General features: G+C 56.0%; 1 protein-coding gene across 1 annotated transcript in view; it reads left to right on the top strand.

The window, feature by feature from the left end:
* Positions 1–2,945: 2,945 nt before the first annotated feature.
* NOTCH1 (notch receptor 1) overlaps positions 2,946–16,451 on the top strand; it is a 41,747-nt gene continuing 28,241 nt past the window's right edge. Inside the window, exons 1-2 of the mRNA XM_014880078.2 lie at positions 2,946–3,038; positions 4,679–4,760. Coding sequence (XP_014735564.1) covers positions 2,981–3,038; positions 4,679–4,760 — 140 coding nt within the window. The 5' untranslated portion in view covers positions 2,946–2,980. The remainder of the gene's footprint in view (positions 3,039–4,678; positions 4,761–16,451) is intronic.

Genomic DNA, 16,451 nt, shown 5'->3' with positions numbered 1-16,451 from the left:
TGTACCAGGGGAAGGATGGAACCAGATTAAAGCCGCACATCTCGCCTGGCTGGAGGAGCCATCCCCGTGTTGAGACTTCCATGGGAAACCACAGAGGACCCTTTTAGCTCCCTTGCAGCAGAGCCTTTTCCCCAAGCAGAGCCCCAGAGCTGCGGGGTCACAGAGCCCCAGGGTGATGGCAATAAATAGATGTATTTGACCTTCTGTGCTCGGGGGACGGGGCGGCGCGACTGCGCGGCCGCACGCCCGGCTCTGCCTGTGTTTATCCACGGCAGACCCTTCCCTATCCACGGAGCAAACCCAGGGCCATGGCTCACTCCTGGCTTCCCGTGTGCGCTTTGAGTCCAGCATCTCCAGGAGCAGCCTGGGACACACGGTTGGTTATTCGGTGTCTCCACCACCCTGCGCATCCCTCACATCACCACCTCTCCATCCCCCGTGGCACAGGTGTGGCACCCTGACAGCCCCGTGTCCCCAGGCATGCCCGTGATGGTCCAGAGGGGCAGGGGGGTCTCTCCCAAGTCTCAAGGATCAAGTCCCAGAGCGCAGCTGAGCTGGATGCACGGTGCTTTCTGCACATAGAGAACAAGCCCGGGCAAAGTTTCTGCCGGTATTTCCAGGCAGGTAGAGCTGAGATGCTCCCTGCTCCATGGGCTCTGACAGGGAGGGGAAAGGGGAGAAAGAGCACAAAGTCTCCATCTCCAAGGATGCCCAAGTGGAGAAACCTCCAGGTGAGGCTGAGGATGGTGACACGGTTGTGGTGGCACAGCTGGGGTCACATCCCACCGCCCAGTTGTTGTCACCCTTCTTGTGGGGGAGGATAGAACAGGCAGAACCCACATTGTGGAATTGTTCAAGGCTCGAGCTTCCAGTGGCACCTGGACCCTGAGTGGCACGGTGCTCCACACAGGGCCCTGGCTCCCCAGCCCTGATCAGGGCACTGCTTTAGAGCCCAGAGTGGGGAAGGCAGGAGGAGAGGGAAGGAGGGAGCCGCGGGAGTGAGGTACCGCTGCAGGGCTCATGCCTTTGATCTGGTGAGCAGACTCTGCCCTTCGGTTTGTTTAATTGTTTCACACTTGCTCTGGAAATAGTTTACAACAGGAAGCAGTGGGATAACAGCAGGGCTGGCATGGGATGGGATGAGCCCGGGGGCTGGTGGAGAGGTACCCTGAGATGAGAGACACAGATGACCACAGTGTCACCTCCTTCCCATTAACTATTGCTGACCCTCCTTACTCTTCCTCTTTCCCAAGCTTTCAGTCAGAGGCCAGCAACCATCCCTCCATGTCCTCATGTTTGGGAGCTGTAAAAGAGCCGTCCAATAATCTCCAACAGCACTTGGGGTAGACACAAGAGTCCAATGGGATTTAAGTACCCACATCCCTGGGAGAGCTGGTACCCCAAATTCTCCACACTCTGAGTTTTTGTTCCCCACTTTTGCAGGCACTGTGGTCTCACTGAGCAGGGCTGGCCCCCCAAACCCCATGAGGAAGCATCATTTTTAATGCACTTCACAGAGGCTGTTCCCATCAGTGGTGCTCTGTGAGTACAGCCCTGGGCACCCCCCTGTAGCCACGGAGGGAGATGGGCTTGTGGGAGACACCCACAAATCCCAAGTTAAGGGCTTCAACCTGTCCTGGGCTCAGGGCCTGAATGGATTTCAGGTGGGGCATTCCAGCTTGGTTTTCCAGGCTTGGCTGTGGCACAGCTGGGGCAGGAATGAGGCTCTGGGGGTGAGGGCACAGGGACCCCCCCGTCACTGTCACTGTAGTGGGAAAGCTGCACACATGTAGGGGTTGTGGGGCTGCCCCTGGGTTTGGCTTCCCCGCTTCTCCCAGTGTGTTTGTTTATTTGTGGATGCGGCGCAGGCTCTGCCTGGGAGTTCATGAGTTCACAGCACAAAACAAACAACATCCGACCCAGCTCTGCGCGCTGCCGGCACCTGCGGGGGAGCTGGGTGGGAAATGGCTCCACGTACCTGGGCACACCTGAGTCCTGGTGGGGGTCAGAAGGGGAATCCCACACTGCGCTTCCCAGCACCCAGGGGATGGTCAGTCCGTGTCCTGGTCTCCCGGTACAGCCACCCCATTCCCGTATGTCCTGTGGTTTGTGTGTCCTTGCACGGACACGCCGTGGGTCAGTGGGACTGGGGGCTGCTGTGGTAGCTCAGAACTGCGGCCCCAGGGACTGTGCAGGGATTGGGGGGGCTGGAATGAGGAAGATGTGCAGGGATTGAGGGGCTGGACTGAGGAAGCTGTACTGGGACCATGGAAGAACTACACTGGAATTATCCAGGGTGTGCATGGCAGGCGGCTGCACCAGTATTGGGGTTGGGGCTGAACTGGGGGTGTCCGGAGCTGCACTGGGGAAATGCGGGGCTGCTTGTGGGGGCTGCATGGAAGTGTCCAGAGCTGCACTGGGGCTCTGTAGTGGCTGCACGTGAGAGATGTGCTAGGGGCTGCCCTGCAGGGCTTGGGGGACTGCAGGGGGAGGCTGCACCGGGGGTGCGCGGTGGCCGCACGGAGAGAAGGAGCTGATCCGTGCTTACATGGGGCAGCTACACCGGGGGTGTCCGGTGACTGCACAGAGGGACTCGTCCGCCCCGAGGCTGCCCGTAGGGACCCCGACTAGCACTAGAGGGGGGCTGCGGGGACCCTCGGTGGCGAGAAGGGGGTTCCCAACGGCGGCCCCCGGGGCTGGGCAGGGAGGAGCGTCTCGCCCGTCCCGTCCCATCCCCTCCCGTCCCGTGGCGCCCGGCCCGCCCCGCACCGTCCCGGCCCGCCCCCCGCCGCCCGGGCCGGCCCGCCGGGGCTGAGCAGCCGCGGGAGGCGCCGCGTTCGGAGTCGCTGCGCTCGGGCGCGCTGTGCTTGGGGCTCCCGGCGGGGCGGCGCGGACCCGCACAGACACCGGCACCGGTTCGGCTCGGCTCGGCCGAGGCCCCGCGGATCTATGCGGCTGTGAGCGGCGGGAGCAGAGCGGGATGGAGCGGCTCCTGGCGCCCGGCCTCCTGGTGCTCCTGCTGCCCGCCCTGACGCGAGGTGAGGGCCGCCGCCGCCACGGGCTCCGCACCGGCCGCCCCGCTGGAAGTTTGCCGGGAGCGGGGCCGGGCGCGGCGGGCACCGGAGCCCAGCGGGGCACGGCGGGCACCGGAGCCCGGCAGCGTCGGGAGGTCCGCGCCGGGAGGTTCCCGTGGGAACCGGGACCGGAGCGCGGCGCCCTCGGGGGGGGGGGTCCGGGCGCGGGGTCCTCGTGGGAACCGGCGGGATGCGCCGGGGCTAGGCTCGGCTCTAGCAGGAGAATCGGGACCGGAACCGTGTTGGGAGAGCTGGGCTGAGCCCTGCGGGGGTGCCGGGGCCGGAACGGTGCGAGGGGAGCGCGGCTGAGCCCGGGGCTCGGTGCCCCGAAGGAGGCGCTCGGGGCCACCGGGAGCCGGAGCTCGGTGCCCGGGGCTGCCGCGGGGAGCGGCGCTCGCTGCCGTCGGGGGAAGCGGAGCTCGGTACCGGGAGAGCCGGGGGAGCCGGGGCTCGGCCCGGCGGAGGAGCGCGCAGGGCGGCCGCGCTCCTGCTGCTGTTCTGCGAGAGCTTTTGACCGTTTTGCAAATTTTTTCTCGGTTTCCTGTTTCTTGAAAGCCGGGGCCCCTCGGGGCCCCCCCTCTGGGGCGGGTGCGGGTGCTTCTCCGCAAAGCGCTGCGCGACCGTCGGGGGCAGCGGGTCGGGGCACTGGAAAAGAGCCCCTAAAGCGGCGGGGGGTGCGGGACGGAGTGGGGGACAGCCCATCCCAGGAGGTCGGGACCCTGCAGTGCCCCAGGACCGAACTAGTAGCCCCCTCCGGAGAGCCCTGAGAGGATTTTGGAGAGCAAAGGCAGCGGTGCTGCTCCTACAACAGAGCTGGGAGCCGTGGAAGGCTAAGTTTGCAGAAAGTTGTGCCCGGTCGGGAGCTCCAGCACCTCGCTGGAGCGGTCCCCAGCACCTCGCTGGAGCGGTCCCCAGCAGCCCAGTCCGTCTGCCGTGGGACTCGGAGCCCCAGCGGGGTGAGCCCGAGGCTCGGCACCCATCCAAGGCAGGATCTGGGTTGTGGCGGTGGCGGTGCGAAGCGGCAGTCGCTCAATGTGAAACTGCCCCGGCTGCACACGCGTGTCGCAGAACCAGTTACCGTGAAGAGCGAGCGGGCAGAGAAGGGGAAGAGCGAGCCGGGGTGGAAATCGGAAGCGATTCTGGGTACTTTCAGCGAGTTGCTGTGGTAACTCTGCAGAATTTGGCTCTGAGGGCCAGACAATGAAACCTTTACTCATAGCAAGTTATGACGGGCGACTCATTTCGTTACCGAGCTTATGGTAACTAATGGGCCCCGGGCTGGATGTTTTTTCCCAAATGGCATTTGTCAATCAAGGGCCTGATCTGCGGTTTCTCTCTGTCAGTCCTCCTGCTGGAGGAGCAGGCACAGCCTACCCTCAAACCCACCCTGGGTTTATTTTTAGGTGAACCTCTCAGTGCAGGGGCCACACAGTCCCTGCCCCGTCCATCACCCTGCGGGTGCTGGACCCCACCTCACCAGGCTGTGCAGGGGGTCTGGGGGGTCTCAACGAGCCTGTCCCCAGCCCAGGTGACACCAGGGGACACAGCCCCCCTGCTGCCACCAGGGCCCTGAGCTGTGGCTAATGCTGTCCCTCTGTTTGCAGGTTTACGGTGCTCGCAGCTTGCCGAATCCTGCCTCAACGGGGGCAAGTGTGAAACTTTTCCCAACGGGACGGAGGTGTGCCAGTAAGTATGGAGCAGCCAGAGGATTTTCATCTCCCCCGACCAAAGTTATTGACATGCATGTTGACTTTGCTTTGAAGGCTCTGGATTTAATAGGGCAAGATGCGTTTTCTTTCCTTGAGTGGCAAGAATAACCTGCTTGTGTAGGAGTCACCACGAGTTTGGCAGGATCGGGCTTTGTTCCTGGCTGGGTGGAAAAACATGGGCAAAGGGCCATGTTTTGCTGGTGTTAGCCTATGCAGACTGCCCTGCTGATGGAGCAGGAGGTAGGGCCAGCCCGCGGCGCTCCTTGGACCGTCGGGCGGGGAGGGAGGCTGTCTGTCTGTCTGTTTTCCAGCTACTCCCTCCTGGCCCTGAAGCATTGCCTTTCGGTCCCTTGCACACTAGGGTGACCAGTACATCTCCAATAAACACCTGAGAGAGGTTCCATGGCGTGGCTCTGGCTGCTGGAGCTGCCCCAGTGGTGTCTGTGGGCCGATGAGGCATGGCCAGGGGAGCAGGGCACCTCTTCCTGCAGCCCTGCCAGTGCTGGTGCCAAGCTGTGGTCTAGCCTGGCGTTCCTGGTGGGACCTGGCACCCAGGCTGGGGCTTTCTCCAAGCTGATTGTGGGGAAACGGATGTGTAAAGCGTTGGGACTCTTTGAAGGACCAACCGACCCACCGCAGCGATGGCCGATTCACTCCAGGCTCCCAGGGAACAATAACCAAGAGAAATGAATAAGACTCCAGCTCCCTTTTTAAAACTATTCCATAAAAGAAATGTGAATGGGCAAGGCTCTGTTTTCCGGCCAGATTTCCCCTCTGCCTGTTGAACATGGCCTGAGCTGCGAGCAGGCGGGCAGACGTTCCCACCCACCCCAAATTTCCAAATAGGAAGTCCTCGGCGGAGGAACCTGAAGGCATTTCCAATCCCAACCTGTTGAATGGCAGTTTCCCTTGACAATGTGTGTTGCTTTTTTGCAAATCCGCCTGGGTGCCGTTACTCTGCCCAGTAGCCGGGCACCTCCCGCCCCCTTCTCCAAGCTGAGCCCCCCAACTCTTTGGTGCAAATAAATCAGCAAATCAATCAGGCACATGAGCAATTTAATGGACAAAGGCTGGGTCCCTTTGTGAGGCACTAATGAATGCACGCCACTTTTTTTTGCACAGAAGCCCTTACCAACGCTTGACGCTCTAAATCTTGTTTTCTTTCATTCAAAGAGCGACAGCTGGGATTCGGTCGAAATTCGGCAGCTATTGTTAAGGGAGGCAGATTAATGCTGTGTGACTAATCATGTATGGCTTCCCAGAATGCCCAACCCTCCACCCCCCTCCCCAACCTTACACCCCTCCTTCTCCTTGTGGTCATTCTTTCCTTTTTTTCTTAAGTCTCTGCAACTCCTGATTTACATTTCATGTGCAGATGGTGATGGAATCTAATTAGATCTGATGTGTGCGAGCTCTATTTGGAGAAGCCTCCAAAGTAGGCTCGGAGTGGGTTGTGGTTTTTTTAAGAGAAAAAGTTAACTTTAAAGAAGTTTTTGGTTGCTGGCTGTGAATAACCACTCCTCTCTTGGCTGCAGATGCTTCATGAGTGTGTGTGAGTTATTTTTTGCAGGAGCACAAGGTGTGTGCTCTGGGTGTATTAAAGCTCTTGTCCCATGCAGGGCGATAGGGGCAGATATTGGAGGTACAGCCAGACTGAAGGAGGTGCAACTTCCTAAGTTACCTGATAGCAACTCGCAAAATCCAGGTTTTTCACTTTGTTTGAATATCTCTTGACGAGGAACTTTGCTTCCAAGCTTCTTAAACAAAGCAGAGCCAAGAGCACAAGATACCAGACGCAGAAAAGCTTGGCACTGCCCTTTGGCGCCTGCGTGAAATGCACCATTTTGGCTGCTGGCCACATCTCTGCTCGGCCTGGCACTTAACAAAGTTTGGCCATAAAGCCCCTTTGTGCTGCCCCCACAAATCCAATTAGAAAGTGGAGTGAAATAAATAGTGTACGAGGGGGATGCTGCTCCAGAGGACGAGTGTCCCGGCTCTGGTGGCGGGACAGAGCTCGTTGGGTTACGTGGATCCAGCTCTGATAACTCCAAGCCCAGGTTATCAGCCCTGGTACGGAAAGGGAACCGCCAGCGCAAGACCAGGAGCTTTCTCTGCCTTTTATTATTTTACAGGGGTAGTTTGTAAAGCTCCAGGTGCCTTATCTTGCTTTGTCCCTTTGCCAGGCAGTGCAGGACATGCAGGGTTTTAATTGATTGGAGGGGACCAAGCGTTGGATTGGAGGGCTTGGGACAGAAGCGCCCTAATTAAGCTCCTTTGGAGCTGCTTTCCGTCTTGGCTGGGTTATCCGCACAAGCAAGAGCAGCAGCAGTTCTGTGGGTCTTGCACAGACCCCAGCTGAAGGCTCTGGGTGTTTTTGTCCCAGAGATGGAGATCTAAAAGGTCCAGGCTGGAGTTGGTGGCTGCAGTGAGGTCCCGTGGTGCTGGGGAGCTGTGGCATTCCAGAAAAGGCACTCGCCTTGGACTAAGGCATTTTCCCAGACTAAATGAGAAGGTTTTTCCAAGAGGTCGTTTTTGACTTCTAGTGATAGCTCCTAATTAGACTGTTGGATAACCCTAGTTTTGACTGGCATCCCTGCAAATGAGTCGGGCTGATTTTAGCTCCCTGTGCCATGTGACATTTATTCCCAGGACCTCCCTTGCTCTGCTAGTTAAAAGCAGATGGCACTGAAAGAGGGCTGAGCTTCCAGCCCTGCCCCACCAGCCTCTCACCACTAAAACCAGAGGAGCTGTGCCTGGATTCTCCTCTTGCTCAGAGAAGCCAAAGAGACGGTGCAGGGAAAAAATAAGTAAAATTAATCACTGGGCTTGTGCTGAAAAGGGGGAAAAGTCAGTTTGCTAAAGTACTTCCTCTGTTTATGAATCAGCACAGCGTTGTCGTTCAGCCAGGGCAGTGGCTCCTGAGCTGGTGCTCGTTGCCACCACCAGCTTCCACGGGCAGCGGGCCAGAAACATGGGAAGAAGCATTCTGAGGGGGACCATAGCGGGAAGAGGTGATTATTTTAGCTCAAAACTCTTTCAGGAGACAACCAGGAAGGCAGAGGAGTGATGTGAGGCCCACGAGTTTCTGTGCCCTTCAAGTTATTCAGCTGCTCAGTCATTGTTATCTCATTGCAAAGGGCGGAAGTTTCCTTCTGGTTTGGTTTTTCTCATGTGCTTTAAACCCAACGTTATTTCCATGAAATAATAACAAAGAAAAAATGCAGTCTCGGTGCTGGAGAGGAAGAGGGTGGAGTGTTGAACAATCAACCAGAGGAAGCTCTTAAAGAAGTAGACGAGCAGTGATTCAGCCATGTTGAGAACTCTTGATGGCTCTTTCAAGTCTGATCTCATTCTGGGAAAGAACAAGGTGGAAATGGGTAAGAGGGGAGATTAAAAATACCAAAGTGTCACCTGTTGCAGATTCCAGTGGAAGAGAAACCAAAGCCCAGCTGCTGAGGTCATTGAGAGAGCAGTGAGGGTTTTAGCTCTTGTCTTAAAGAATTTGTTTGTGCTCTCTGAAAGGTGTCTCGATGGTTATCAGGTGTCTCAGGTGGTCCCACTCACTCCTGCTCTGTGTCCTTGGGATCTTATTGCTTGGGCTGAGGTTTTTTTCTTGGTTTTTCTCTTGGCTTGCATACCTGTGGTAGCCAGAGGGTTGTCCTGTGTGACGAGCATGGGATATGTTTGAGAGGAGATATCTCTGGAGGTCCCTCAGCACCGAGATGAGCAGGAGAGATGGGGCGATGCAGAGAGGATCAGGAACTCACAGTGGTGTTCATCACCTCACATTAGTGGGGCTGTTTCCCACCAGCAACTCGAAGCTGTGTGCCCACAGAATGGTTTGGGTTGGAAAGGAACTTTAAAAGTCATCTGCAATGAGCAGGGGCATCTTCAGTTTCTGTGGTCTCGTGGTGTGAGGCACTGCACGGGGCTCTGCTCCCTGGGGCTGGAGGTCACTCACTCTGTGATGTGGGGTATATTTTATTCCACCAAAATCTCTCCCATCTCAACACCTGACTCGCTGTCTTCCTGCTGGCAGCCACAACACGTCCATTTGTTCCAGCTGATACCTCACACCTGGCCTCACCTCCCAGACTATTATGGTTTATTGTATGTAGCATGAGGGTGACACGTATAAGTCACTGCAAGACCAGGCTATTCACCAATTAAGGGCTTGGACAACATAATCAGGAGGCAGTTAGCAAGTTTTAAAATAACATTGTTTGGAAATTAACCTGCTTTTTCCAGGCCTGGAGGTGTGGTGACCCTCGTTTTGCTCGTGTTGGTTGGTGTCCCAAGTGGTGGCAGCGTGTGTACATGAGTGGAATGTGAAATTTATAGAGCATCAGCGTGTTTTACGAGGGAGTAGCCCCAGGGTGCACTTAGGGAGAGCTGGTGAGCTCTGGATCTGGATGGAGACTTCTCTGTGGTTAACGTGCTGCCAGGTGAAGGTTTTGCACCATGTGTTGGGGCCACAGAGTGGAAGAGCCTCTGGGGTATAACTTAACCCCCCCGGGAAAGCAGACCTGCTGTGGGGTCTTGGTTGAGTCCTGTCTTCTTCCCAGTGGCCATAAAGGTGTTCAGGGTGCCCTGCTCCACTCAGGGCTGTGTGCAGCCATCCTTGAGGACCTGCCAGGCTCCTTCTGCTGCCTGGAATGGGGCAGCACCAAGGGACACTTGGGTTGCTCATTCCCCAAGCTGGGCTATTCCTGCAGCTCTGCTTCGGTTCAGGGTTAGAAAGATCAGCAGTCTGGAGAAGTGGTTTGGGATGATTGCAGTTTCCTCCCAAATGGTGTTTTCATCTCATTACCTGGCACATGGTGCTGAGCCCCATGCCTGAAGGATGGTGCTGCCTCCACCCATCCCAGCAGCTGTGCCCAAATCCCATCAGTCCCTGATGCTGCCTTGCTGCATGGTGCCCTCATGAGCCTGGATTTGCTGCAGCCACAGCTCTGGAATGAGGATGGAAATGCTGTTTTGGTGTCAAGGGGGAATGCTGGAGTTTTGATTCTTGGGTATCTGAATGTGGAGGCACCCAGGAGCAGAGAGGTGTGAGGGTCAGGCCCTGCTGACTGGACTTTATAGCAGAGCTCCTGTGTGTGATGCTGAAAAGTCTTTGCAACACCCTGCTGGTCCCAGGCCATGGCAGCTCCCCAGGACACTTAGAGATGCTCACCTGGGAGCTCCTCAGTGTTTAACACCTGAGTCTTGCTGGTAGAGCAGCTCAGAGCTGCTTCCAGCTGAGCATCTGGATTCCAGCTGAGTGATGGTGCCTTTTCACACCTGGACACCCACATCTGGCCTCTGCCTTCCTCTTGTGCATGCCTGGTGGGTCAGGTCCTCTCCTGTCACCTCCTCATGCTGGCAGGTCCCCCATGGGCAGGGTCTGTGGTACTGTGGTCTTGGTATCTCAAGTGATTTTCTAACGGTTAATAGGGTGATCATGGAACTGTGGAATAGTTTGGGTTGGAAGGGACCTTAAACATCCCATTCCACCCCCTGCCATGGGCAGAGACACCTTCCACTAGCCCAGGTTGCTCCAAATCCTGTCCAACCTGGCCTTGGACACTTCCAGAGATGGGGCAGCCACAGTTTTTCTGGGCACCCCAGTGATGCTGGAGGTTCCTATTGGTAAATGCAGTTCTTGGTGTGAGAGATGCAGGAATAAAAAACTTCTGTGAGGTGTTGAGGATGGGTTAGAGATGTTTGGCTGGGCTGTATGGGGAGCTCTGCCTCAAAAAAGAATATTTTCAGTTGGAAGGAACCTACAATGATCATTGAGTCCAGCTCCTGCCTGCCACCTCACATGCAGCAGAATTCACACTGTGCTTCAAGCCAGCCATACCCAAAATCAGTTCTGTTGGGAGTCACAGAATCACAGAATACCCTGAGCTGGAAAGGATCCCCAAGGATCATTGAGTCCAGCTCTTGGCCCTGCACAGAACAAACCCAAAATCCCAGTGTGGGCATGGGAGCAGGATGCTGGTGAGAAGCGAGCTCGGGGTGTGCCTCCCTCGCACTGCAGTAATTAATGTCTGCTTTAAGCTCTCACCCATCACGTCCTCCCCTTCCCCCCATGGCAGCCTGGAGTTAATATTGGAAAAGCCAGTTAAACAGTTAATGTTTAGGCCATGGTTATTAGGCTCTTGCACATTTCCAGCAAAGGGAGCCGAGTCGCATTTTAATGGGAAACTTTCATGCTCAGTCAAGTTGCAAAAATTTATTTGCGCCGAAGTCATTTTCTTTTAACAAGTTTTCACCCTAATTCCCTTCCCCAAAACCTGAATTTAATGGTATTTATATGGGAAATGGATTTATTAAGTTTTAATGATGCTATAACGTTGCCCTTATTTAATAGAAGGGGCACCCTGCAGGCAAGTGGCCCGGTGGTGGTGGGCTGGGAGGGCTGGGTGCCACAGGGGCACCCAGGGGTGGGGAACTTCTTGCTTTGGCCTTGATTTAAAATCACCATGGCTGAGAGTGGCAGTGCCAGCTTTGTTTCTACCCTCTGGGCTGTGCATGATCTGTTGCCAGGGCTGAGTTTGGCATCCTGGTGCCAGTTCCTCCTTGTCCTCTGTGGTGTGATGTGGCATTACCTGTGCCTGTCACACCTGTCCCCAAGAGGAGCACGGAAAGGAGCTTTTGGCAAAGCTTTTGGCTTTGTCAGCTGCTCTGTCCCGTGTCAGTGAGGTGATGGAGACCCCGAGGGCCACATGCTCCCTGCTGGCTGTGGATTGAGCATTTGTGAGTGTCCCGTGGTTTATTTTAAGGAATTTTCTGCTGTCAATGAGCAGCCATGGAGGAGAGCATGTTCCCATCACTCCTGCCCTGCTGAAGCATCCCTTCTTGGGGGACCAGGAGGAGACCCTCCCAAAGGCACTCCTGGATGGTTAACCCTTGGGATGGCTCCTCTGGGGCGGGTGGAGGAATGTGGCTGTCCTTTGGGATGTGCAGCTCCCGCTAGGGAGCTTTGGGGCGGGCTGGGAGAGTGACCCCACAGGGGAGCAGCCCGGGAGGAGGGGGGTCTGTCCCCGGCCCCCAGCCCCTATTAAAATGTTAGACACAGACCTCCAAGTCAAAAGGCAGGGCGACAGACGGCCCTTTCACAGGGCCTGCTGCTCCCCACAAAAGGGGGGTTTCCAGGGGAGGGGGGCAGGAATGCGGGCTGCGGCCGGAGGGCAGAGCCGCCACCATTGTCCCCGCTCCCTCGGCGAGGGCGTCATGTTGACACAGGGATTTCTGCCGGCAAAAGGTGTCGGAGGCAGAGGTTTCCCTCCCTCTCTCGCCGTTTCCTTGGCTAGACTCAGCAGAAGAAATCTGCAGCAGCAGAAATCCCGGGATGCAGCTCCCAGGAGCTGACACCCGCCTGCATCTCGGATGGTTTCCAAGTGGGCAAAGAGTTTTGTTGCTAATAACTATTTTTTGGGAGTTTTGCTTGCAAAAAGAGAGACCAGCAGCTCCATGGCTGTGAGGTTGAGGGGAGCTGGATCCATCCCTGTCTGGTACCTTTGCCCACTCCCCATCCCACTGAAACATCCCCAGCAGGAATTTCTCTGGCTTTCGGTTGGCTTTGTGCCACGGGGCACCCGTGTGCTCTGCAAAACCCCCCTCTCCTCCTTGTTTATAAATATCAGGGCTAAATTTAGCTTGTTTAAACTTTTGGTGGCTGTTCAGATCCTAATCGTAGGTTTTAAGTTCAGGATTAGACGAGTGGGATGGTGGGGTCACGAGTGGGAGTTTTCCATATTTGGCTCTGGGGCAGCACGGTGTTTAGCCAAAACTTGGTTTGAGGGGGAAAGGGGAGAGAAGAAGGAGTCCATCATCACTTAGTGAGATGGTGACACTGGGGCTGTGTGTGTGCCAGAGCTCTGAGAGCACAGTAGAGCGAATTCAACCTGCATGGGCAGCAAATGCTGGAGGAAAACCAGGAGTTACCCCAAAAGGGGTGGGGAGGGAAGAGTGACCTCAGGCACCAGCAATGCTGGGCTGGCAGGCAGCCTGTGGAGGTAGAAATTCCTTATCTTCCTCAAATTCTGACTTTTTCTTCTGCTGGCTTAAGGAATAAAACATTTTTAGAGGGCAAGAGCAGGGAGCAGTTGCAGGAAGTGTTCTCAGATGCCATTGCAGTGTCTGATGGGCACTGTGGGTGCTTATTGGGGGACCTGTCCCCAAAAATCACACGGGGGGGTGATGGGACCAGGCTCAGCCCAGGCTGTGTTCTTCCCTGGGGATCCTCTGCTGGAAGCACATCCTTCGTGGTCACCCCATCAATGAGCAAGAGAAGGAGCAGGGGCCAGGGTGAGCAGAGTGAGCCCACAAACAATGGGGCTGTGCAGCTTTACACCGGCAGAGGATATAAAAAAAACATCGACTGGGGAAAACAAATATTTCATAGCGGCCATTGTTGAGGGTGGGAATGAGGCAAGTTTTGTCTTGGGCTCTTCCTTCGACATCTTTCATGTTTGTTGTGAATGAAGCTCCATTGAAAGGCAGCTCCTTCCCAGGTAGCCAGTTACCACCCGTGAATAGCCTGGCCACTCTGCTTAGTAATGGGATTATATTGTTTTTCATTACAATGGGAACTTTGATTCCCAAACTGTCCTGACTAATGTCTGCTTAAGAAACAAAGCCATTTTTTTCCTGCATAGGAGGAACAGCGTTCTAGCATGTTTTTTCCCCACTCCTGTCCACGAGTATATCCAGCTTTGGGAATTCCTTTAGTTTCTCTCCAGATGAAAGTCTGGATCTTAAAATCTCAATTAGATGACTTGGGCTAGGTCAAAAATGAAATGGAACAAGAAGAAAAAAAAAACACATCAAAGACTTGGGATTGCAGTTTGCTTTTTTAATTAAACAAGAATGGAGATCTGCTCTTGCTTTATTAACCTGATGTCACTTGGAGTAACCTGCTGCTTTGCCAACCACCTCCCTGTGTGAAACTCTGCTTTTTTCCCAGGCTGGTGTCCCAGAGTGTTTAATAAAGCAGGACCTGGACGAGACTTCTTAAAAAACCACCACTTAGGTCTTGTGCTGGGTTTTGGTACCGGCAGCCCCGTCGTGGCTGCTGGAGGTTTCTGTGGGGCTGTGCTGGCGCCGGGGCAGCTTTAGGGTGCATCACCCAGTCGGGGTGCCCCACATGGCTGAGGGCAGCTGGGCAGCTCTGCCTTTGGTTTCTTAACGTGCCAGGAGCCACTGAACAAAGTGAGGCGTGGTGAGCCCGGCTGTGCCCACTGCCAGAGGGGGCTCAAGCAGCCCCCCAGCCTCTGGCTGCCAGGGAACAGGGATCATCCACAACCCCATGTGCTCCAGGGAGGTCAGGGCAGCATCCAAAAGTATTCCTCGTCTCCCTGCACCCGTTTCTTTCTGTGTGCTGGTGATGCTGGGCGAGGAGGTGGGGGCAGAGAGCAGGGTCCTGAGCTCTGATTCCCCAGCAGGATCGTTTTCCAGAGCTCCCTGCCTTCCGTGGCTCCAGAGTGTGCTCTCTCCTGTGTCAGCAGGATATTTCCAGGGCATCCTGGAGTAGCACCTGTTGCTCCATGCATCACGGGAGGGATTCCTGGGGAGGCAGTGGAATGAGAATGAATGGAATAAGATGCAGCGAGAAGCAGGTTTCTTCTCTCAGGGACATGGAGACATATCCCCAAGCACTGGCCTTTTTCTCTGGTCAGATTGGAGCCAGGGGAGATCAGGATTCCCTGGGCTGGCAGCGAGCAAACGTGTCCTATGGGGAAGGGTGTAACCAGGAGAAAGCTGGGGTGTTGCTCCCAGGCTGTGCCAGGCAAGGGAGTCACTGGCACAACTGGAAAGGTGACTCTTGTGCGTGGCTGCCTGATGGAAAGCAGGCTCCCTGCTTTCTGTGCAGCTGCCGGGGTGCAGGGGAAGGTGTGGGCAGGAGGTTGGGTTCCCGTTGTCACCCCCAGGATGGTGGTTACCCCGAGAGCTGTGGGGACAGCGGGGTAGGGCTGTGTCACTCTGCACCAGGCAGCAGCCTGCAGTGGCTCTGGGCTGTTGTGCAGCTAGGGGAGGCTCTCCTGAGGGTTGTTTCTCCTTCCCTCAGCTGTTGCCAGCAAACATGTGAAATCTGAGTGTCCTGCTCACGTTCAGCCACTTGCTTCACTCTATGGGGTCCTGACCACGCTGGCACAGCCACCCACAGGTCACACAGCACATTTGCTGCTGCACGGGACTCTGGGGGTGTGAAGGTCCCCTCGGGGGGACCCTGTGCACCACTCAAGGTCACAGTTGTGGTCCTGAACCTTCTCTGTGCTGGGGAGGCTCTGCCTGAGACTCTGAGGTGGTTGCTCTGAGCCACAGGTACCACAGAGCAGAGAATGGCATCCCCCAGCCAAACCTGTTGGGGTGGGGGCCTCTCCCCATGGTGGGAGACCCTAAACCCAGCACCAAGGAGTGTCCTGGTCCCATTAGTCTCAAAGTGCCCCCAAAATGGTGCTCGAGCAAAGACCTGAGCCTGCTCTGCTCAGCTTTCCCACGCTGCTCATACCTTGGGGAAAACAACCACGGCCGTTTGTGCTTCCAGCAGTTGAGGGTGAGGAAGAGGTTAGGTGATAGCAGAGCAGATAAGAGGCAGCCTGGATGTGGGGCCAGGATGGGGGTCTCTACCAGCCCCCTGTCCCCTCCTGCAGTGTGGGGCTGCCCCCTGAACCTGCCCCTCCATAGGGTGGGCATGTGCTCCAGTTTACACCTGATTCCCACTTTGCTTGTTGAATTTTTTTTGTACGTTTTAAGCCCAGAGTGGGCTTCACCTCCAGCCCTGCCACGATCTCGGGGTCCCTTGGGAGCACCAGGCAGGAGAGCAGGGGTGGTGTGAGCTGAGGGGTGATGCAGAGCTGTGCATCCCCAGTTTGAACAAAGCCCCCGTGCTGCCATGCGGGAGTGCCTGGGTGTCATCTGTGCTGGCCGTGGCAGATGGCAGCTTAGTGCAGAAAGGAAAACATTAGTCTTGGGTCAGAGGTCACAGAAACATCTGCCTCAGGATGCTTTCAGTGCCCGCATTGCTGCGGAGGGACAAAACCTGTTGCTGGTGGCTTGGAGGAAAAGCCTTGCACGACAGAGTGAACAAAGGGCTGGCAGCACCAGAGCCACACACAGGGAGCACCCAGAGCAGAACCCACAGGCTTGGGGGCATCAGAAATCAGAAATCAAAAGACATGGGCACCCCAACTCTGCCAGCACTGCTGGGGCTGGAAGCTGTGGTAACACCCAGCTGGCAGAGGTGTAGAGCAGAGCTGAGCAGCAGCTCTGATACTCCTGCAGCTCATTCATGCTTTTGATTATGTGACCTGCTGAGCTGTCCTGGAGCCTTGCTGGAATTTTGTAACTCCTCAAGGATGTGCAGCAGACACAACAAATGCACGTGCCCGTGCTGAGCAGATCCAGATTTGGCCCAGGCTTGGTGCTGGGAGCAGAGTGGGAATTTGGGGCCGCTGTTGCTGTTCCCAGGCTGTCCCCAGGGACTGCTGTCTGACCTTGGACAAGGCCTTCTCCATCACCCTTCACACTGGCCATGAATCATGCAGATTTATGGGCCAGCAGCTCATTATTAATCGTGTCCCTCCTCACCACAGTGTGCACTCGGATGCTCATTCCGAGGGGGAAGACACATCCCAGCCTGGTGCTGTGGGAATCCAGCTCCCAGCCTCTGCCTGAC

The sequence above is a fragment of the Sturnus vulgaris genome, chromosome 22 (assembly GCF_052056855.1).
Source record: "Sturnus vulgaris isolate bStuVul1 chromosome 22, bStuVul1.hap1, whole genome shotgun sequence".
In the NCBI taxonomy this organism is placed as follows: domain Eukaryota; kingdom Metazoa; phylum Chordata; class Aves; order Passeriformes; family Sturnidae; genus Sturnus; species Sturnus vulgaris.
Note: the sequence above shows the minus strand (reverse complement) of the source record. Positions and strands in the feature narration are given on the sequence as shown.